Here is a 22,901-nt window from a genome sequence, read left to right on the forward strand (position 1 = left end):
AATATGAATGTATACAGATGATTTTGGGCTGCTAAACTAGTGTAATCTAGTGGGCTGGCCCTCCTTGATAAGGATTAACAACACTCTGGCCCTCCTCACTCATTTTTCCTGGCTCCGCCACTGCCCAAGGCGAAGCTAGGAGAGGTGCAATAGCAACTAGGAGGTGACGATGCATGCGTGGCTAGGGATGAGGGACGGAGTGGAGTTGTCGGCCATGTGGGAAGGTCACCAGCGATTGACCAACAAGGATGTGGCTTGTGTGGGGAATGGGACTGCTGATGCAAGGATCAAAGTACATCTTGTGTGGCAACGAGCTCGAGGGAGGCGTCACGTCATGCTGTGGCAGCATCATTCGCCGCCACAGTGACACAGTGGTGTATCTCCAGCAGCGGTGGGGCCTAAAAGAACCCCGACTCGCACGGAGAAGAAAGGGAAATCATTGTCCTCTTCGTGTGCAATTTAGCTATGTGTTACCATGACATGTGGGACCGGGTGCCACGTCACAACAAAACCATCTATAAATCGTGTCGAGGGTAAAGTTGAATGGTATCGAAGTTTCATGGTTGTGTCCTAACTGTTTTGAAGTTGGGGGCTGTAAATCAAACTAGGCATGAGTTCAAGGTTGAAATATGCACTTCTCTCTTTGATCAATAATGAGCCAATTAGATCTAACATTATCATTTGGCGGTTATGTTATAGAAACAACAACTTCTACACTAGACATGGTATCATCTAAATCTGTTGACAAGACACCATACGAGATTTGAAGTGGAATGAGTCATGATTTCTCTTTTCTCAAAAGTTGGGGTTGTGATGCGTATGTCACGAGACTTCGCCTGGCAAGCTAGTAATATGTCTCAAATTTATCTATATCATTTTATGTTCATGCTATATTTATATCACTTATAAATAATTTTGGCACACTTTTCTTTGATTTTCATTGGACAAATCGATTAATCCCATGTCAGTGATAATTTTCTGCTTTTTGATGCAACATGATAAATATATTTGGGTCACCAGAGGAAAGCAATAGGACCACACTAGGCCAAAGAAGTGCCAGAGGGGTGGTTGTGGGCCCATGCACCCAGGCCCTCGCTACATGGCTAGGCAATGTGGGGCCCACAAGCCTCTCCTCTACCGTCTTCCAATGCACATGGCTCTATGCTAAACCTAATTAAGGAAGAATTTTTATCCCCCCCCCCCCCCGTTTTCTCTTCGATACCGGAATTCGTAAGTCTGGACTGGTAAGTGAACATATACGGGTGCTGGATGGCAAAAGTGGTCTGGATGTATGCGGGCAGTTTAACTATCGGCGTTGGAGATGCCTTTACCGTGGAGTTGTCTGCTACCATCATAATTATATTAAGAGATTTTAATACAGGCTACATACGAAGCAAAATGAGTGAATTTACACTCTAAAATGTGTCTATATGCATCCGTATGTAGTCCGTATTGAAATCTCTAAAAGATCTTATATTTTAAAATGGAGAGAGTATGATGAAATGTTTCTGTTTTCCTATATCATGTGCTTATGAATTCTCGCTGCAATGTGGGATATCATCCAATTCCAACAATGGTTGTAAATTCAAAACATTTTTGTGATTTCAAAAAAAATTCCCTTATTTGAAATATGCTAGTGGCAAATTCAAAAATGTTCGCGAAAGCAAAATTTGTTCTCGTATCCAGAAAAAACTTCCGGGAATCCTAATATTGTTCAACTATCCAAAAAAGGTTCATGAATGGTGAATATTTTCATGTATTCGAGAAAAATGTTCAGGTATCCAAAAAAAGTGTCGCAAACTCGAATATTGTTCACGTATCCAAAAAAAGGTTTTGTGAGCTCAAATATTGTTCATGAATTCAAAAAAGTTTTGAAGACAAAATATGTTCATATATACAAAAAAAGGTTTCTTAAATTATTTGAGATTTACAACAAGTATTTGGGCAGTTCTGTGAATAAAGCACAAAATAGGAACTGTATACACGAGAACGGAATTTTGGATAGTGGCAGTCGAGGCTACGCCTGGCAGGGTGACGGGTCGGCTGAGAGACCTTTTCTCGGGCCTCCTGGTGGCTTTGTCGAGGGGACATCCGGTCCGGATCACTGCCAGAGAGGTGGCTACCATGGACATCGAGGTGGTCGGGGTGGTGGCCGTGGGAGGTTTCGTCGATAGCCTCCGCCCCCGGCTGCTGTTGACCATGCGGCGATAGCTATTGAGACAGATAACGCTCAGTCTACTGATCTTACTAGCCAGGCAATGGGTGTGGTAACGGCCTTGGCCAATGTTGAGGTTCCTGTGTCTGAGACTGTGGCTGAGATGTCTGACAGGTCTGATTCAGAGAGGGCGTCCAAGTGGGCGCGCAAGAAGGAAAGGATGCTTTTGTTACCGTTGTGGCGAGAAGGGCCATTTCATTGCAGAGTGCGTGGCAGAGCTGTGTGACCCGTGTGGCAAGCCAGCACATACTTCGGAAGACTGCCCGTTGTTGCGTGACCAGGCTCCGGCTCTGACAATGTATGGGCTATACTGTGCAGAGCTTTTGTTCTTTGAGTCCCCGGCCGCGAGGGAGACTCCCGAGGAGACACAGAGCTTGATCACAGGGGTTGTGAAAGCAACTCAAGGAGAGGTGACTGAGGCTCAGATTGTCCGGAGGCTTCAGAAGCTGGTACCGGGTAACTTCTAGTGGGAGCTGGTTAGTCTCGAAGCTAATGTCTTTAAGGTGGATTTCCCCTCTGTGGATGATTTGCAGAAATTGCTGAGCTTTGGCTTGTGTAGAGTTCCTGGTACTACGTGTATTTTGGAGTTTCACGAGTGGACGAAGGTGGAGCCTAAAGGAAAGCTGCTTACGCATGTCTGATTGAGGTTTTCGGGGGCTCCATCTAAGCCTTTGCAGGATGCTCGAGTTGTGGCCAGCATGGACATCATGGTTAGGAAGACGGAGAAAGTGGATATGGCTTTTACACGTGCGCATGGAGTGGCCCGGATTTTGGTGAGTGTTCTGAATATTGAGTTCGTGCCCGATGTGGTCCACTGGACATATAGGGGAGAGGTTTTCCCGCTCTATATAGAGTTCGAGGACACTGCTCTGTTTGCTGAGTAGGTTAATGGGAGTGATGTGGATATGCACGAGGGTGACGGCGATGCATGTGCCAAGGGGGCACCGACCGATTCCACATGAGAGGGGTCTACCGGTTCTCGCCCAGATGCCCAGTTGCCCGGGGATGGGACCGGGGTTGAGCCGGCACCCTCACCTTCAGTGCCTATGACTTCGTTGCGTTTTGGGTCCTTTGAGCCAGCCTCAGCGCCTCCCAGACTTTGGAGTGATCGGGTGGAGACTGACGCTGCGTTTGAACACATGCTTCCTTTGTTGGAGTTTGAGGATGCTGGAGTTGGGGAAGTGGAGCAGGAGGTCGCTTCTATTTCCCTTGCTTCACCTATTGTCGAGACTCCGGTGATATCTTCTACGTTCAAGCTGGGGCTTGGGGGAAGGGGGTCGGGGCAGGTGGCCTTGACTTCTCCACTACCCATCCCGATGTCAGTGACGCCGGTCACGTCGGGGTCGACCAGCGCTGTGAAAGGGAGCCCGAGGCAGGCGGCCTCAGCTCTTACCTTTCCGGTCGTGGCGGTGGCACCCGCGCCTCCAGTGGCGCTGGGGGAGGGGGGGTTGGGGCAGGTGACCCTAGATCCCCCTTCCTCGTCTGCGGTCAGGAGGACCGCGCCTCCTACGACGTCGACACTTCACTCTGAGCCGGTGGGTGGGGCAGGAGGAGGGATCGGGCAGACGGCCCCAGTTATCCACTTTCCTGTCTTACCCGTGGGGAACTTGTCTGAGGGGCATGGGAGCCTACAGCCGCCTCCTCCGGTAGCCGTGGTTGACCCGTTGCGGGACTCACCGTGAGGCTTTACTAGGGAGGAGGTTGTTGCCTTTGGCGGGATCCCGGACCCGGTCTCGACGGGGAGACGGATGAGTGCTCGCATTCACGAGCTTCCGGAGGTTGATGATATGCAGCAGCGGTGCGCGGTGAGGGCGGTCAAGCTTCATGATGCTGCGAACTTTTCTGGTATGTCCGTCAACATATCTAATTCTTTATTGCATTTCTCTAATGAGGAGATTATTAATAATGCAAACCAATTGGGAGTCACACTAGGTGTTATTGATAGTGAGATCTCCAATTCGATGAATGATATGTTAGATTTGGAGGCGGAGCGTGCCTTAGAGACTATTCGTAATCTTGCAGCGGTTAAACTCATGAATGATGAGGAGATTGATGCGTTAGGGGTTAGAGTGCTCGATAATTTGTGTGTGGATCTAGCACCTTCTAGTCTTGAGTCTGAGGACGAGGATGTGCCCCTAGATTTTGCCACTGTTAGCTCCATTGAGCCCAGTTATGAGGACCGGGTGACAGAGCCTAGTAAACCAAAGCATAAGTGGAAATGGAAGATTTATCCCGATTCTGCAGTTCGTAGGAGTGCTAGGATTCAGACTACTAAAAAATTCCATGACGAAATATGAAAGGAATCTTTTGGAATAGCAGAGGTCTGAAAGACTTGGCTAAAAGAAGGTTTCTTGCTGAGGCTTCTCTAGAACATCAGTTAGATTTTATTGCTTTATCGGAAACCGGTAGAGATAATTTTGCGCCCCAGTTTCTATCCTCTCTTGCGGGTGTTGTTTATTTCGATTGGCATTGCCTCCCTCCGCGAGGAAGATCGGGTGGTATCTTGCTAGGTGTGAGATGCGATTCGCTTGAAGTCCGAAGTGTAGTCATGGGTGACTTCGCGGTAAAGTTTCAAGTTAGGTCTAAAGTTGATGGTTTCAACTGGGCTTTGGTGGCGGTTTATGGTGCCGCACAACCCGAGCTTAAACCGGAGTTTCTGGCAGATCTTGTTCGAATCTGTGGGTCCGAGCAGCTTCCAATTTTGGGGGTGATTTCAATATCATTAGGAGGAGAGAGGAGAAAAATAATGATAACTTTGACGGTAGGTGGTCGTTTATGTTCAATACCATTATTGAAAGCTTGCATCTGAGGGAGATAGAGCTTTCTGGTAGAAAGTTTACTTGGGCTAATGCTTTGCCAAACCCAACATACGAAAAACTTGATCGAGTTCTCGCGAGCGTGGAGTGGGAACAGAAATTCCCTCTTGTCACGGTGCAAGCTCTCTCGCGGGGAATATCCGATCACACACCCATGTTCGTGGACTCAGGGGAGCCGAACCACGTGGGAAACAAAAACACCTTCTCATTCGAGATGACCTGGTTTGAACGTGAGGGGTTCTTAGACCTGATCGCCAGGGAATGGGCTAAGGGTGTAGGAGGTAGGACGGTTGAGCGTTGGCAAAATAAGATTAGGCATTTGAGAAGTTTCCTACGGGGTTGGGCTAAGCACATCAGTGGGGTGTATAAGATTAAGAAGGATAGGCTCCTTTATCTTATATAGACCTTGGACTTAAAAGTCGAATCTGCGATTTTGCTGCCAGCTGAGCTCCAGATTAAAACTGAGGCGGAGAAGAGGTTGAAAGAACTTCTCCATGAAGAAGAGTTGAAGTGGGCTTTGCGAGCTAAGGTCCGCAAAGTGGTCCAAGGGGACGCGAATACTCAATTCTTTCACTTGATTGCCAATGGTAAGCACAGAAAGAAGCGAATCTTTCAGCTTGAGCAAGATGAGGGCACTATTTTAGGACGGGATAATCTAAAAACATATATTACAGACTATTATAGGCAGTTATTTGGTCCTCCGGAGGATAATTGTGTCTCCCTCGATGAGTCCAGGACTGGGGATGTGCCTCAATTGTCTGCTGCCGATAATGATATCCTGGTTGCCCCGTTCTCAGAGAAGGAGGTGTTTGAGGCTATTGCATAAATGAAAAACAATAAGGCTCCCGGACCAGATGGGTTCCCGGTCGAGTTCTATAAAAAATGATGGCACATTATTAAGGAGGATTTGTTACCTATGTTTCATGATCTGTTCTCTGGACAGCTTCAATTATTTCACTTGAATTTTGGAACTATCACATTGCTCCCTAAGAAAACGGTTGCGGTGAGAATTGAGCAGTTCAGGCCGATCTGCCTTCTCAATGTTAGTTTCAAAATCTTCACCAAGGTCGGGACTAATAGGCTCACACAGATTACGCATTCTGTGGTGCAACAATCTCAAACTGCTTTCATGCCGGACAGAAATATCCTTGAAGGGGTGGTTGTCCTTCATGAAATGCTCCATGAAATCCACTCCAAAAAATTAGATGGAGTCATTTTTAAGGTGGATTTCGAGAAAGCGTACGATAAGGTCAAATGGCCATTCCTCCAACAGGCATTGCGTATGAAAGGTTTCGATGAAGCCTGGCGCCGACAGGTCGAATCATTTACGCAAAAAGGGAGTGTGGGAATTAAAGTGAATGACGACATAGGTCATTATTTCCAGACACATAAAGGCATAAGATAAGGAGATCCGATGTCCCCTATCCTGTTTAACATTGTGGTGGATATGTTAGCAATTTTGATAGGAAGGGCTAAGGAGAATGGTCAAGTGGGCGGCTTGGTACCTCATCTTGTTGATGGAGGTGTATCCATCCTTCAGTACGCTGATGATACAATCATCTTTATGGAGCATGACTTGGCCAAGGCGAGAAATATGAAGCTGGTGTTATGCCTATTTGAACAATTGACCGGGTTAAAGATTAACTTTCATAAGAGCGAGTTGTTCTGCTTTGGTAGAGCCAAAGATGAACAGGAGTCTTACAGGCAATTGTTTGGGTGCGAGTTGGGGATTTTACCCTTCTCCTACCTAGGTATTCCGATACACCATCGTAGGCTGACAAACAGAGAATGGAAGTGCATCGAAGACCGATTTAAGAAGAAACTGAGTTGCTGGAAGGGTAAGCTCATGTCATACAGTGGCCGATTAATCTTGATAAATTCGGTGCTCATGAGTATGCCTATGTTCCTCTTATCATTCTCTGAGGTCCCAGTTGGTGTTGGGAAAAGACTAGACTTCTATCGATCGCGTTTCTTTTGGCAGGGTGATGAACTTAAAATAAAATACCGGCTTGCTAAATGGGATATCATCTGTAGACCGAAAGACCAAGGGGATCTTGGAATTGAGTATCTTGAAGTTAAGAACAGATGCCTTCTTAGTAAGTGGTTGTGGAAGCTCTCATCCGGGACTGAGGCCATGTGGGCGCAGATCCTTCGTAGCAAGTACCTCCAGACTAAAACGTTGTCCCAGGTCACAATCAGGCCGACTGACTCGCCTTTTCTGGAAAGGACTAATGAAAGTCAAACAATCAATGTTCAATAGGACGAGGTTTGTTATTGGAAACGGTGGTAGTACACGTTTCTGGGAGGATACTTGGCTTGGCGACTCACCCTTGGCCATTCAATATCCGTTTTTATATCGTATTGCTCAACGGCGTGAGGTGTTCGTTGCAACGATATTTCAATCTGTCCCCCTTAATATTCAGTTTAGACGAGTGCTAGTGGGCAATCGTTGGGACGAATGGCTCCATCTAGTTAGGAGACTCATGGAGGTTCAACTTTCTGACCAACCCGATGAATTACGCTGGAAACTGACTATGTCTGGAGTATTTATAGTTAAATCAATGTATATTGATGTTATTAATTCGAACTTCATTCCAACTTCCAAGACTGTCTGGGATGTCAAAGTCTCTTTGAAAATAAAAGTGTTTATGTGGTTTGTCCATAAACAAGTTATTTTAACAAAAGACAACTTGATTAAGCGTAATTGGACAGGACCTACTAGGTGTAGTTTCTGTGATCGGGATGAGACGATTAAGCACCTCTTTCTTGATTGCCCGTTGGCCCAAGTCCTTTGGCGGACGGTCCACATTGCTTTTAATATTACTCCACCGAATTCTGTCAATGCTTTATTTGGGACATGACTTAATGGGATTGAGCCTGACTTAGCAAGACATATTAGGGTTGGAGTTTGTGCTCTGCTGTGGACTATCTGAAATTGCAGAAATGATTTGATTTTTAACAGAACATCACGTATTCACTTTTTGCAGGTTATTTTCCGCACCACGGCAGTGATCCGTTCGTGGTCGCTACTCACTCCGATGGAAGCCAGGGAGCATTTGGTTACAGGATCTATCTGTTGAGAGATGGTAGGTCGGGATATCTTCAACCGGTTTGGATGGCGGTCATGTAATATGATAGTCAATTAGTTTACCTGTCTATTTTTAGCCAGCCGGTTGTGGCGTCTCCTCTTGGCTAGTTTGTGTCGTTAGCATTTTAGGCTCTATGTGAGCTGTCTTTTCTTTTTTTAGTTGAAGACTTTGGAACCTTGTTGGCACATTTTGTTCCTTTGGTTAATAAGATGGCCGTATGCACCACTCTGATGCAGAGGCCGGGGAGCCCCCCCTTTTCGAAAAAAATGTGTGTTATGCCTCCATCTATGTCTGCATTTTTTTAGAATGTTTTGAAATGTAATAATATGAATTTTGTTGAATTTTGAATTTTTCAAAAACCGGCCTCCATGGAGCCCGAGCTTCAAAAGCAACTATCACTGTATACACTTTACATTGTTCGATAAGCTCAATTATTATAATCCACTTCAATGATAAACTCAGCCTTAACTGTTAGACTAATGTTACCTCTTGCATGCCTAAGTTTGTGTGCCCCATTAAAGCGAAAGCACCTATTATGACCCAAACCACCAACACGTCCGACTCAGGGCATGTACAGTGGTGTTGTATTACAAGTATCATGTAAAATAAAATGCCGGACTGAAGGAAAGTGAAATCAGTAAAAAGGATTTCCTCCTCTTAATTAAGAGATAATCTCTTAACACAATATGCCGCATCATTTTTTATGTAAAATAGCTAGTTATTAAAAATAATTAAGACTTAAAACAGGGTGTCATCCTTTTGGCTAGGCCCACAAGGAGCGCAACTAGCCATCCCGCGTGTGAGTCTTGGCTGGCGCGATGTGCTTAGAGATTTCTTTTATAAAAATATGCCTTCAAAGGCTAGTCCGAAATGGTCTCGCTTTTTCGTTGAAGATAAGACTAACATATTATCCATTGTACACATATTTTTACTGTCATCTCTAAGTCAGGTGAAGGAGAATATCTTACGAACCACTATTAGAAGAAAAAAAATGAGCGATGACCTCATGGGCACCTGAAACTTCTGCTTTGGGCTCGTCCCTAGATTTTCTGCTTCGCCAGCCCGAAGCTTGAAACGGGCCTCAAATGAATTAGAACGTGCTACCGCGCGCGGGCTGGCCCGCTCCCGCGACGGCCGCCTCCTCTCGCCCACAACCCAACGGGCCGCGCCTCCGTCTCCGGCCTCTTCACCGTGCCGCCGCCGCCGCCGCCTCCTCCTGCCCACTCATCACCGCCGTCGAACCGGCCGCCTCGGCTCTGCGCCATTTGCACACCCTGGGAACCTCTCCCATAGCCGCTCGGCCCGATCTGCTGTGTATCGGCGGTAGCAGCGGCGGCGCTTCCTCTCCCCCGTCCCAGCCACCCCTCCCCGGCGAGCTTGTGCTCTTCTCTCGGCGTCGCCGGCGTGCTCGCCCTCCACTGGGTCTCTGGTCTGTGGGTGACATGCGGCGGCCTTGGCCTTGGACCCGGGTACGTGTGCCACAGCGGCCTCTTCCGAATGTCGGCTTCAGTTATAGTCATCAGGAGTGGATACATAAGTTTCAGATAAATCAGTTGAAATTTTGTGCTACCACTTCATCTGAATCTACCTTGTCAGGCACTATGACATTGTCAAGCAGTCTTGAAATCGGCTTCACTGCCTCAGGGTTGAAGAACATTGCTGATCTGATGAGGCATTCACACAGTGGCACAGAGGATGTGATGTGAGGAAAAACGACGAATTACGATATCCCTCCCAGTGCGTGAATATGATCAACTCAAGAGTAAACGAACTTACACTGTCATGTCTGGATCTCTTATCCACGATCACGCGTGTTGAACCTTATTTTTTCTTAACGCAGAGCTTTGAACCTCCTTCTCATCTGGTGAGAACCATCCCCCGATTTCACTATGCAAAGACAAAATATTCAGCATCAGTTCTGTATTGCTCTGAACAAAGTACTCAACTTCACTAAGTTCAGTTCAGACTTCAAGCACCTAGCGTCTATCCAAAGCTTTTTCTGTGCATTGTCTAAAATTGTTGCCGCAAATGCTGCAGTATTTGCCAGACTCTGCGAGTTCCTCAGGAAGATCCTCTCCTGCCGAGCATTATTCCGTGCCATCTCATCCTCCTAATGCATGTGTTAACAAGGTAAATACCGGTGCTTTTTGACTTATGATTTATGCAACAGTAGTTTTAAGTTAGTGTACATTGGTAGTAGAAGATAATAAGATGGCAGGCGGTTCTATTACCGTTAGATCTTTCTCTACCATTTTGGTAGCTGAAAGCAGCAGTTCCTTGTCTATGAATGGTAACTTTGCAATACCCTGAAACCATTTATTAGTTGAAAATTAGTACAATTTATTTATTCATTGAAAGTTAGCATGAGAGTCCTTTTTGCATAACCTAGCACCTAAGGCCTTGATTGGACTCTCAGTTTCTGAGCGCTATACGTCTGTAAAATATACACGCCTTCATCGGTCATTTATCTTTTCAGGTGGAAATCACAAATGGCCGGTAATATACACGTGTAAAATAAATACAAGTGTAAATAGTTACACCGATTCCAAGCGGGACCTAAGGGGTGTAACCTAGCCATACTAAGCACATCAATACTTGATCAGTTTAAGTTGAAAGTATAAATTGATTCAGTTTCCCTAATGGACATGTGAACGAATAACTTACTTGTGACAAGAAACGTTTGCCATCTGGATCAATCTCGAACTCTGTTGACAAAATAATTGCATCTACATAAGCACGCCAACAATCTATGGTATGAACTAAGAATGACAAACATACTTGGTGGATTTACTTAAATACCTGTTGGATAGGACATTTGTATTTTAGATTCTTCACAGCCCATTAATTTGCTGTAACATTTTGGAAGGGCACATGACAAAACATTCTTTTGTGGTGGCAAAACTGCCATGAGCTGATCAAATGGTCTTAGTGGTTTATCCATGGTGAAAGATATGTTGAATTGAGACAGACATTTGAAATCCGATGCAAAAGGAGCATAATAGAATGGGTAGCACCTGCAAGAACACAGATATTCTACCATAAGACATTTTTTTTGCGGGGGTACCATAAAATATATTGACATAGAATGGAAACGTTTTTCTTGCACATATGTACTGGAGTTGTCAGATATCACTAGCATAGAAATACTGTGAAAGCTAGTGGTCCTTGGGACAAAAGTCATAATAACAACTCAGAGCCATGAAATTACGGAGTGTACGGAAACATATAGACAAAAATTGTACAATTTATATATGTTTTCTTCATACCAAGTCCATGAAGGAACTTCAGAAAAATAGCATTGAAGCATCCAGCATAATCCTTCTAAATACTTCTGAACCTAAATTACATATGAGAAGTGTTCAACCCGCAAAATAAATAATTCAAGTCAGTAAGGAAAAAAGAAACAGATTATATCAATCTAATTTCCCATGGCCAGCCTCATGAGACTCCATTTGCACGAAGAAACAAGGGAAACCACAACCATTTCTGTCTGCAGCCTTCCAACTTCTTTAGAAGTTTCGGCACCAAGCTTCTCTCTGTAGAACCGGGATTTCCATCCTGGTCTTATCTGCAATAGATACATGAGAAACTGCACACATAAGAAATATCTCTAGCAATATACGCCACTAACCTTGTCTTGTTTGCAGGCTCCATTTTTAAAAAGGTCGTCCTTATTACAGAAAATATCGCTCACAGTTCTCCATAGCTCCCTGGTATTCTCTCTGACCTGATAATAGGGAATCAATCAGAAGTTCAAGCATTCCTTAATTTGTAGCAGAAATAAAGAGAACTCCAATTCATTAGACTTGTTAGGGATGCAAGTAGAAGTACTGCCTTGTGTGTCAAAAATGACTTGAACTCGGGGCGTTCTTCCTGACTAGAAGAACCAACGAGACCACTACACAACTTTTTTTAGCTAACTAATCCTTACCACATCGTCAGAGTCTCTTTCAAGGGAAGTCTCTACAGGATAAAAAAAATGCTGAGCAAATGATGTTTTCTTCTCTCCCCTGTCCTCTCCCTTGGCCCATTCGTTTACTGCAGCTTCACCCTGTATCTTGTGCAGTAACTTCTGCAGATAACTCAATAACAAAGCATATGTAAATGCTAATTGGCACTAGCGCGCACTACTGACAAGGATGATAACATACCTCTTGCAGTTCATATCTTTTGAGTAAAATTTTCTCTTCGCACAAGGACAGTTCATGAAAGAACTTCTCTAACCTTGTGACTTCCAGATACACACCGTATTTATCTTTAATCTGTTTCCCGTAGAAGCAAAATCACATAAAACTACAACCCAATGGCTAATCATTGGTGAAAGTAAAAAGGCAGAAATTCTCCAGGTACTTTGTCTGTGTTGACCATATAGCCCCCCATTTTGTTGAAGGTTGTTTTGTACACTTCAATGAGAAGATCAACTGCAAACTGTCACATCGAACGTAGATCAGAGGAACAATCACAGCAATGAATATGTTAAATTATTACTAGAATCTAACAACATACAATATACGTACTTCATTTATCTCTAGTGAAGGAATCCGTGGAATGAAATCGTTTCCTGTCAAGAAACAAATAAAGATAAAGTCATCTATTAGTCTCTCGGTATCTTGTTTGCAACCTGGTGTCTTCATTTCAAGCTCCAAGTACTCTCTCAGAACCCATATGTCCACAAACTGCAAAAGGAGGTGTTATTCCTTTAGTCAAAATGTGAACCTTTTGGTAATATTATTTCAGGGGAATAGACCTGATAAAATCTTGCGGGTATCCTTCCATTTGGATTATCGAACTCCCGCAAAATTGAAATGTGGACTTCGTGAGATGCCAACGCGAGCATGATCAGATCTGCATCCTGTGATAATTCTTCAGAGTTAACTAGGCAGTAGTGAACATGTCAAACATTGTGTTCGATTGAGATAATCAAGTGTGTCGTGCGGTTAAAGTTCATACATGCCCATGCAGACAATGGCGGGTGTTCGGATCATAGTTTTCCATGCTTCGTTGCGCGCGAATGAAAGACATGATCTTGTGCTCCCCTTCTCCAGGAACATTTGCATCAGAAAGTATTACCTTCAGTAAAAAAAAAGATCAACTGTGAACTCATCAACAATGACCAACCTGGACAAATTCAGCAAGATCCCACAGCCCCTAAGATACATGCTTTACGGTGAACCAAAAATCTTAATACTGTCAAGATGGAACAGAGTATTTAGATGGGGTCGCAATCACAGTTTCAGTGTGCTAGAGGTATATTTGTGAAAAATAACAATTAAAGTGGAGTTATTATTTATGTAAAATAAGGGAAATAGTAGTCTATTTCAACCCCCCCCCCCCCCCCCCCTTCCTTTCCCCACCACCAAAAAACTGCAGGCTAAACAGTTAAGATGAACATGAACTCCATTTGCTTCACCACTTTGCCTGTTAAAAGATAAGTGCAAACCTTGATGTCTTTCCATTCAGGGTCGGTATTCAACCGTTCGTGGATGAAGTACTCCAGCGCTGCTGATATCTTCTCCATGAATTCCGTCCCTGGCACCTTGACAACAGGATTCTGAAGCTCGTACGTATCTCGGGGCATCACCTCTTTCCCCTGAGCTCTGAATATCTCCGTCAAGAGGATCGCTTCAGCCTCCTGGTACATATATGCATTGTGAATTTTATGATAAACAGTTATCTTGTCGAGGGAATGAAATGAAATAGACTTGAGCTCACCGAGTCTGCGCGATACTTGGCAGTTTTGAAGTACCTCTGTCGCAGCTTGGTCATCTTGGACATAGGGGCGACACCATCTGCGGTTGGAATTTGTAGGTGGATGATGCATATCATGGGAAAGAGGAATCAAGAGAAGTCATTTGTGTATCCAGTGATCGATCCATGTACATAGTACTATGCACGGACCTACTGCCAAGTAAAGGAGCCTCCTTGGCCTGACCATGCGAAACAAGCGATCCAAGTAAGCGAAAAACCAATTGTACACCTGCGCGAATGCCAGTGAAATTAAGGCCAGCTCAAGAGTTCAAGAGAGTCAACAGACACCGGCTAGATTGCATGGCGATCGTCATGGTTGAGGTGTTTATTACCAGCCCGTTGTTGAGGCGGAAGCATTTGTGGATGATTTCATTCATGTCGAGGTAGAGGTTGTCGTAGATGATCTCTTCTTCATCTTCATCCTCTTCATCGTCATCTTCTTCAACCTCTTCTTCTTCCCCCTCTTCTTCCTCCTTTTCTTCTTTCTCCTCCTCCTCGTCCTCCGATGACGAGGCAGAGTAGACGTCGATGATGGTGCCGACGATTTTTGGGTACTTGCCCACGAGCCAGCTGAAGAAGGAAGGTATTCCCATGGCCGCTAGCTAGTACAGTAGAATCTTGGCATCTGGGAGAGAGTGATGAATTTCGTAACTGAGCTAGGCACCAACAAATCTTGGGATGTTTAGCTGGGAGCAGGTCGCAACAGATCGGTTGCTAATCTAGCTTGAGATGCTATCTTTGGCGACTACCTTTTCTTTTGCTTTGCTGAGTCGGCTTTGCACCATGCTTAAGACTTTCCACGAAGAGCACCTGCTATGGCTAAAGGCAGAGGATACACTTCCTCCTAGCCTTAGGAAGCCAGGTCAAGTCAATGCTCCCGCCATGATTAGAATAAGCTGCAGGAGTACTAGATAATCCGCATAGTTCCATGGTTGCACGAAAGCTCCTATGATTTCTGATAATAAAATTCCAGAGGCGTACCTTCGCCCCTGCTTGTTTTAGTGGGCCTTTTTTTGCCTTTTGTTTTAGGAATACTGAAAAATCCCGAGGTATAGGCGTACTACTGGAACAAGAGAGAGAAACAACATGTTTGCACAACAAAGGTCGCACCGTTGACATATTATTATCATCGTTTCCTGCAATGGAGTGTATGGGTGTTACGGCGCTGCTAGAAGGAGGGCATGAGAGGGCCGGCCCGGGGTTTTTTGTCCACGGCCGGGTAAGATGGAAGGGATTTACTTGACTTCCAAGTAAGGCTTACTTGACCCCCTAAGCAAGCGATTCTTATATCTAATTAATCCTAAGACTAACGGGCTATACCGGCAGCCAAGGCCATTAGGCCCATTACATACTCTAACAATGAGGGTGATCGATCCTCCTTTTCTAAAAAATACAATAGAGTGTATGTATGTACTAATTATATAAACACGTATGCATTGTTAATTGATTCTATAACTTTTAATTATCAATAATAAACAATTTGACAAGCTAAACTTACATAACTATGTTTTTTCCACACAGAAAAACTTACATGCTTTTATATGAAAGCAAAACAAAGGGACCCTGAGTGAGAGTAAAAGCTTTTCCGAGTGGCCCGGTACTTGATGTAAGAAGAAGAGAGTTGGTTCAGTTTATACAAAAAATATAGACCTAAAACCCACACAGAAGACGGTTTATTACGAGAAGAACCTCAAATCCAAACACACACCCACACTGCCCGGCTAGACAAGGTCTCGGGCGGCACACCTACCGTGACCTGCTGCCGAAGAGAGAAGCCAGAACACGGAGAACAACGAACCACGCCACCAGCCAATGATGCTTGACTGTTGAACGCACACAAAGCCACTGACATCCCACCGGAGAAAATCAGCGCCGGCAACACCAACAAAGCCGCATCTTCCAAAAATGTGCCTCAAATGAGCAAAATGATGTCAAGCGAATGCCGTCACCATTCGATCAAGAATTGATCTGGGTTTTCACCCGGAAGACGAACCCAGTGGTTGGAGACGGTTCAATACTCCACAACAATGTCATCAAGATGGAAACAACACGGGAGAGCATGCTTGCCACCGAGCACCAACAAAGCCAGGCTAAACTCTCGTCCGGACCAACGCAAAAAACCGCCATCAGCAGATTGTCGTGAGGACAGTGCCATTGCGTCGCCGGCTCTCAGCGCCTCCAAGGAGCCGCCGTCACCGGGACCCTCGTCCGTCAGACTACTGCCTCCCACACGACCAGTGACACAACACCAAAACCACCAACTAGGAGCCGCCGCTCCGGACCCACGTAAATCACCAACCCGAGTCCATACCGGCAAATAAAAATCCGAGTCCAGACCAAGCTCTGCTAGGTGCATAGCGGAAACACAAACACACACTCGACCAGCAGCCCAGAGCCGCACCGCCTCCGATGTCGGGGACCCACCCCCTTGGTTTAAAGCACTCCAAACTGACACCCATAGGCGCCCCACGACCGCCGCCGCAAAGAGCAGCCGCTGCCACAAACAGTTCTGGGAGGCGTTTTTCTTTTGAAGTCCTGGGAGGCTGGGAGCGATAGAGCCGTGTAACCGGCCCAGGGAGCATCGCATACACCCTTGCCACGAAGCAATGGGGGTAGCGCCACCACCGCCTTGCCCGGGGCCACCGTCTTGCCTTGTCCGTCCGTCGGTGACACATTGGCCATTCTTCCCCCTCCGCTCCCTCCACAATTGATACCCCCTCCCATCCGGCCACGTCGCCCTCGCCGCTGCCCACATCTGACCGCTTGGACTATACCCAGGCCACCGCCTCCATCCACCCACTTCCCCCATCTCCAGGTGGCATCCGAGGCCAACTCTTGCCGACGTTTGTGGCCTCTTCTCACCGTCCCTCACCTTCACGGACGCTGGCACGTCCTCGCCTTCACTTCTAAAGGCCCACTGCATGTACCGGGAGGGGCTAGGCTCTTTACCGGTTGCTACTCCACCATGCCCGGAAAGTGTTTGACGTTTTACCCACATGGTACCATGGATAACGGGGATGAGGTTTTTTCAATAACTTCATGTGTTCATTGACGATTCATCGTCAAACGATGACGAATTTGTGGTTGCGACTATGGTCGTCAATGATCACATTGCCAGACAGCGGCCGAGGTGTCGGGATCGATCCCGGGCCATGCTCCAGCATCGAATCGCAACAGAGAGAGCGGTCATTTCTTACTCTTCGCCGGTTATTTATAGTGTACGTGTGCACTCTTCAATCCAAGCTTTTCTGGCGCCACTTCTGGATGGCGAGACATGTGTTCAACTGTATTCGAGGGGAGTGGTGGTGTATGATGATTACTTTAAGTGCAAGAATGATGCCCTTGGAAAGGTTGGCTTCTCCTCTTATCAGAAATGCATCATAGCTATTCAGATGCATATGGAATTCCCGGTGATCGCATGGATGAGTATGTCCGCATGAGTGAGTCTACATGTCTTGCATCATTGTACAAGTTCTGCAAAGCTGTGGTGGCAGTGTTTGGCCCAGAGTAATCGAGAGTACCAAATGCTGCGGATACAACCCGGTTGTTGGCGATTAATGAATCGAGAGGCTTTCCAGAAATGCTTGGTAGTATAGATTGTATGAACCGAAAATGAAAGAACTGTGAATTTGCTTGGTAGGGACAATATAAGGGGCATATTAAAGCTTGTACGGTCATACTTGAAGTTGTGGCATTACAAGATCTTTGGATTTGACACTCTTTTTTCGACATGGCTGGTTCTCACAATGACATCAACGTGCTTCGACGATCTCCAGTGTTTGAAAGGCTTGTAGAAGGCAATTGACCAAAGGTCAACTCTAAGATCAATGGCCATGAATACAATAAGGGATACTACCTAGTTGATGGTATCTATCCTCACTAGTCAACTCTTGTGAAGAAAATCTCCAATCAGGTAGGAGAGAAGAGGGCCAGGTTTGCCCAAGCACAAAAGAGTGCTAGAAATGATGTGGAGTGTGCTTTTGGTGTGCTCCAATCTTGATGTGGGAGGTGATGACTGCTTGTGTGATCATGCACAACATGATCGCAGAGGATGAGCGTGATGACAACAGCTTCAACCAAGGATTTCAATTTCAGGGTGCAAATGTTGTGCCTGAGTATGGACCGGCCACATTTGCTAAGTTCACCCAATTTCACACAGAAATGCGTGATTGACCAACTCACATTCAACTTCAAAATGATTTGGTCGAGCATATGTGGACTCACCTTAGCAACCAATAGATGTATTAGCTCTTTTTCTTTCAATCTATTTGTGGCAATTTAAATTTCATTTGGTTGTAAACTATGAGATTTTCTGGCTATAAACTATAAGATAATTATTTTGTAGTAAACTATTTATTGTGATGTAAAAACTATGTGATTTATTTGGTTGTAATATGCAATGTTTCTTTTTAGTTTAGATTTATATGCATGAAAGAAAAGGCGTAAATTTGGCCGCCTACCGGTCGGGCGGACAAAATGGGTCGGTCAGTTGGGCGCACTCGTCAGCAATATGTTGCGGACGTGGCTGAACACCGTCCCCGAACAAAAAGCGGACCAAATCCGCGCCAGTTTGTGTTGGTGCATTGGATATGGCCTGACTAGTCATTGCTCGTGGACGCGCTAGGGGTGAGGGTCTGTATTTGGTGTCCGTGACTGTGGATGCTCTTAGAGTATCTACAACACAAGTATCAAAATCCGGCCTCCAAATGCCAACAATCCGATGCATTCATGAACCTTAAAATTCATACCTCAAATTCATACTAACCATCCAGAATAAAATCCTACGTACTATGCACATATTTAAACTACTCATCGTCGGAGATGGGCGCCGGGTAGATGGGCGCGTGCGAAGCTAAGGCGCATCATCGTCTGAATTAGAGGTTAAGACCTCATTGATCTACGCCCTCTCTTGACAGATGAAGCATTGGTTGTCCTCGACATAGGCCTTGTCCTGGATGGACTCGAGGATGGAAGATTGCTCCACCATCTCCTCCGCTTGCACGACCTCCTACTCCGCCATGGCATCCTGTTGGGGAACATAGCATAAATTCAAAATTTTCCTACGTGTCACCAAGATCTATCTATGGAGTCATCTAGCAAGGAGGGAGGAGTGGATCTACATACCCTTGTAGATCGCGCGCGGAAGCGTTCAAGAGAACGGGGTTGATGGAGTCGTACTCGTCGTAATCCAAATCACTGATGATCCTAGCGCCGAACGGACGGCACCTCCGCGTTCAACACACGTACGGAGCAGCGACGTCTCCTCCTTCTTGATCCAGCAAGGGGGAAGGAGAGGTTGATGGAGATCCGGCAGCACGACGGCGTGGTGGTGGAAGTAGCGGGATTCCAACAGGGCTTCGCCAAGCGATGCGGGAGGAGGGAGATGTGTCATGGGAGGGAGAGGGAGGCGACAGGGCTCAGGTATGGTTTCCCTCCCTTCCCCCCACTATATATAGGGCCAAGGGAGAGGGGGAGGGCGCAGCCTTGCCCCTTCCTCCAAGGAAGGGTGCGGCCAAGGGGGGGAGGAGTCCATCCTTCCCAAGGCACCTCGGAGGTGCCTTCCCCCTTTAGGACTCTCCCCTCCTCTTGTCCCTTTGGCGCATGGGCCTCTAGGGGCTGGTGCCCTTGGCCCATGTAGGCCAAGGCGCACTCCCTACAGCCCATGTGGCCCACCCGGGGCAGGTGGCCCCACCCGGTGGACCCCCGGGACCCTTCCGGTGGTCCCGGTACAATACCGGTGACCCCGAAACTTGTCCCGATGGCCGAAATAGCACTTCCTATATATAATTTTTTACCTCCGGACCATTCCGGAACTCCTCGTGACGTCTGGGATCTCATCCGGGACTCCGAACAACTTTCGGGTTACCGCATACTAATATCTCTATAACCCTAGCGTCACCGAACCTTAAGTATGTAGACCCTACGGGTTCGGGAGACATGCAGACATGACCGAGACGTTCTCCGGTCAATAACCAACAGCGGGATCTGGATACCCATGTTGGTTCCCACATGTTCCACGATGATCTCATCGGATGAACCACGATGTCAAGGACTTAATCAATCCCGTATACAATTCCCTTTGTCTAGCGGCATTGTACTTGCCCGAGATTCGATCGTCGGTATCCCGATACCTTGTTCAATCTCGTTACCGGCAAGTCTCTTTACTCGTTCCGTAACACATCATCCCGTGATCAACTCCTTGATCACATTGTGCACATTATGATGATGTCCTACGGAGTGGGCCCAGAGATACCTCTCCGCCACACGGAGTGACAAATCCCAGTCTCGATTCGTGCCAACCCAACAGACACTTTCGGAGATACCCGTAGTGTACCTTTATAGCCACCCAGTTACGTTGTGACGTTTGGCACACCCAAAGCACTCCTACGGTATCCGGGAGTTGCACAATCTCATGGTCTAAGGAAATGATACTTGACATTAGAAAAGCTTTAGCATACGAACTACACGATCTAGTGCTATGCTTAGGATTGGGTCTTGTCCATCACATCATTCTCCTAATGATGTGATCCCGTTATCAACGACATCCAATGTCCATGGTCAGGAAACCGTAACCATCTATTGATCAACGAGTTAGTCAACTAGAGGCTTACTAGGGACATGGTGTTGTCTATGTATCCACACATGTATCTGAGTTTCCTATCAATACAATTCTAGCATGGATAATAAACGATTATCATGAACAAGGAAATATAATAATAACCAATTTATTATTGCCTCTAGGGCATATTTCCAACAGTCTCCCACTTGCACTAGAGTCAATAATCCAGTTCACATCGATATGTGATTAACACTCAAGGTCACATCCCCATGTGACTAACACCCAAAGAGTTTACTAGAGTCAACAATCTAGTTCACATTACCATGTGATTAACACTCGATGAGTTCTGGGTTTGATCATGTTATGCTTGTGAGAGATGTTATAGTCAACGGGTCTGAATCTTTCAGATCCATATGTACTTCGCAAATCTCTATGTCATCATGTAGATGCAGCTACTATGCTATATTTGGAGCCATTTCAAATAACTGTTCTACTTTACGAATCCAGTTTACTACTCAGAATAATCTGGATTAGTGTCAAAGTTTGCATCGGCGTAACCCTTTACGACAAACTCTTTTACCACCTCCATAATCGAGAAAATTCCTTAGTCCACTAGTTACTAAGGATAACTTTGACCGTTGTCCTGTGATCCATTCTTGGATCACTCTTGTACCCCTTGACTGACTCATGGCAAGGCACGCTTCAGGTGCGGTACACAGCATAGCATACTGTAGAGCCTACGTCTAAGCATAGGGGACGATCTTCGTCCTTCCTCTTTCTTCTGCCGTGGTCGAGCTTTAAGTCTTAACTTCATACCTTACAACTCAGGCAAGAACTCCTTCTTTGACTGATCCATCTTGAACACCTTCAAGATCATGTCACGGTATGTGCTCATTTGAAAGTACCATTAAGCGTTTTGATCTATCCTTATAGATCTTGATGCTCAATGTTCAAGTAGCTTAATCCAGGCTTTCCATTGAAAAACACTTTCCAAATAACCCTATATGCTTTCCAGAAATTCTACATCATTTCTGATCCATAATATGTCAACAACATATTCTCATCAGAAATTCTATAGTGCTCCCACTCACTTCTTTGGAAATACAAGTTTCTCATAAACTTTGTATAAACCCAAAATCTTTGATCATCATCAAAGCGTACATTCCAACTCCGAGATGCTTACTCCAGTCCTTAGAAGGATTGCTGGAGCTTTGCATACTTATTAGCATCTTTCAGGATTTACAAAACCTTCCGGTTGTATCACATACAACCTTTCCTTAAGAAAATCGTCGAGGAAACAATGTTTTGACATCCTATCTGCAAGATTTCATAAATAATGCAGTGATTGCTAATATAATTCCAACAGACTCTTAGCATCGCTACGAGTGAGAAAGTCTCATCGTAGTCAACTCCTTGAACTTGTCGGAAAACATCTTAATGACAAGTCGAGCTTCCTTAACGGTGATACTTACCATCATTGTCCGTCTTCCTTTTAAAATCCATATGTACCTAACAGCCTTACGACCATCAAGTAGTTCTTCCAAAGTCTACACTTTGTTTTCATATATGGATCCTCTCTCGGATTATATGGCCTCGAGCCATTTTGGATTCCGGGCCCACCATCACTTCTCCATAGCTCGTAGGTTCATTGTTGTCTAGCAACATGACTTCCAAGACAGGATTACGTACCATTCTGAAGTAGTACGCATCCTTGTCATCCCACGAGGTTTGGTAGTGACTTGATCTGAAATTTCATGATCACTATCATAAGCTTCCACTTCAATTGGTGTAGGTGCCACAGGAATAACTTCCTGTGCCCTGCCACACACTAGTTGAAGAGACGGTTTAATAACCTCATCAAGTCTCCACCATCCTCCCACTCAATTCTTTCGAGAGAAACTTTTCCTCGAGAAAGGACCCGATTCTAGAAACAATCCCTTATTGCTTTCGGATCTGAGACAGGAGGTATACCCAACTGTTTTGGGTGTCCTATGAAGATGCATTTATCCGCTTTGGGTTCGAGCTTATCAGCCTGAAACTTTTTCACATAAGCGTCGCAGCCCCAAACTTCTAAGAAATGCCAGCTTAGGTTTCTCCAAACCATGGTTCATACGGTGTCATCTCATCGGAATTACGTGGTGCCCTATTTAAAGTGAATGTGGTTGTCTTTAATGCCTAACCCATAAACTATCGTGGCAATTCGATAAGAGACATCATGGTATGCATCATATCCAATAGGGTGCAGTTATGATGTTCGGACACACCATCACACTATGGTGTTCCAGGCTGTATTAGTTGTGAAACAATTTCCACAATGTCTTAATTCTGTGCCAAACTCGTAATTCAGATATTCATCTCGATGATCATATCATAGATATTTTATCCTCTTGTCACGACGATCTTTCAACTTCACCCTGAAATTACTTGAACCTTTCAATAATTCAGACTTGTGATTCATCAAGTAAATATACTCA

The 22,901-nt window shown here is 45.4% G+C and overlaps 1 protein-coding gene and 1 long non-coding RNA gene across 5 annotated transcripts; one reads left to right on the plus strand and one right to left on the minus strand.

The window, feature by feature from the left end:
- Positions 1-8,991: 8,991 nt before the first annotated feature.
- On the minus strand, positions 8,992-14,735 carry LOC123104592 (5'-3' exoribonuclease 2). Of its 2 annotated transcripts, none has more exons than XM_044526466.1 (20): positions 14,201-14,735; positions 14,019-14,097; positions 13,833-13,909; positions 13,561-13,752; positions 13,071-13,190; positions 12,868-12,972; positions 12,638-12,796; positions 12,471-12,548; positions 12,272-12,382; positions 12,052-12,192; positions 11,752-11,847; positions 11,602-11,688; positions 11,387-11,457; positions 10,920-11,134; positions 10,785-10,825; positions 10,352-10,426; positions 10,097-10,230; positions 9,897-10,007; positions 9,709-9,784; positions 8,992-9,624 (listed from the first exon to the last, which is right to left on the minus strand). In XM_044526466.1, exons 1-18 carry the CDS (start codon positions 14,459-14,461, stop codon positions 9,926-9,928), a joined length of 2,124 nt encoding a protein of 707 aa, XP_044382401.1. In that variant the 5' UTR covers positions 14,462-14,735; the 3' UTR covers positions 8,992-9,624; positions 9,709-9,784; positions 9,897-9,925. The 2 variants fall into 2 exon arrangements, with proteins under 2 accessions (XP_044382401.1, XP_044382400.1); XM_044526465.1 differs by having other exon boundaries at positions 8,992-9,637.
- On the plus strand, positions 9,362-14,281 carry LOC123104594 (uncharacterized). 3 transcript variants are annotated; one of them, XR_006450448.1, is made up of 6 exons: positions 9,362-9,589; positions 9,717-9,882; positions 9,961-10,057; positions 10,158-10,250; positions 13,581-13,755; positions 13,856-14,281. It is a non-coding gene; the product is annotated as an uncharacterized lncRNA (long non-coding RNA). The 3 variants fall into 3 exon arrangements; XR_006450446.1 differs by having other exon boundaries at positions 9,717-9,857; positions 13,856-14,277; XR_006450447.1 differs by having other exon boundaries at positions 9,717-9,857; positions 9,961-9,984; positions 13,856-14,275.
- Positions 14,736-22,901: the final 8,166 nt, after the last annotated feature.

This window comes from Triticum aestivum, chromosome 5A (genome assembly GCF_018294505.1).
Source record: "Triticum aestivum cultivar Chinese Spring chromosome 5A, IWGSC CS RefSeq v2.1, whole genome shotgun sequence".
Taxonomy (NCBI): Eukaryota; Viridiplantae; Streptophyta; class Magnoliopsida; order Poales; family Poaceae; genus Triticum; species Triticum aestivum.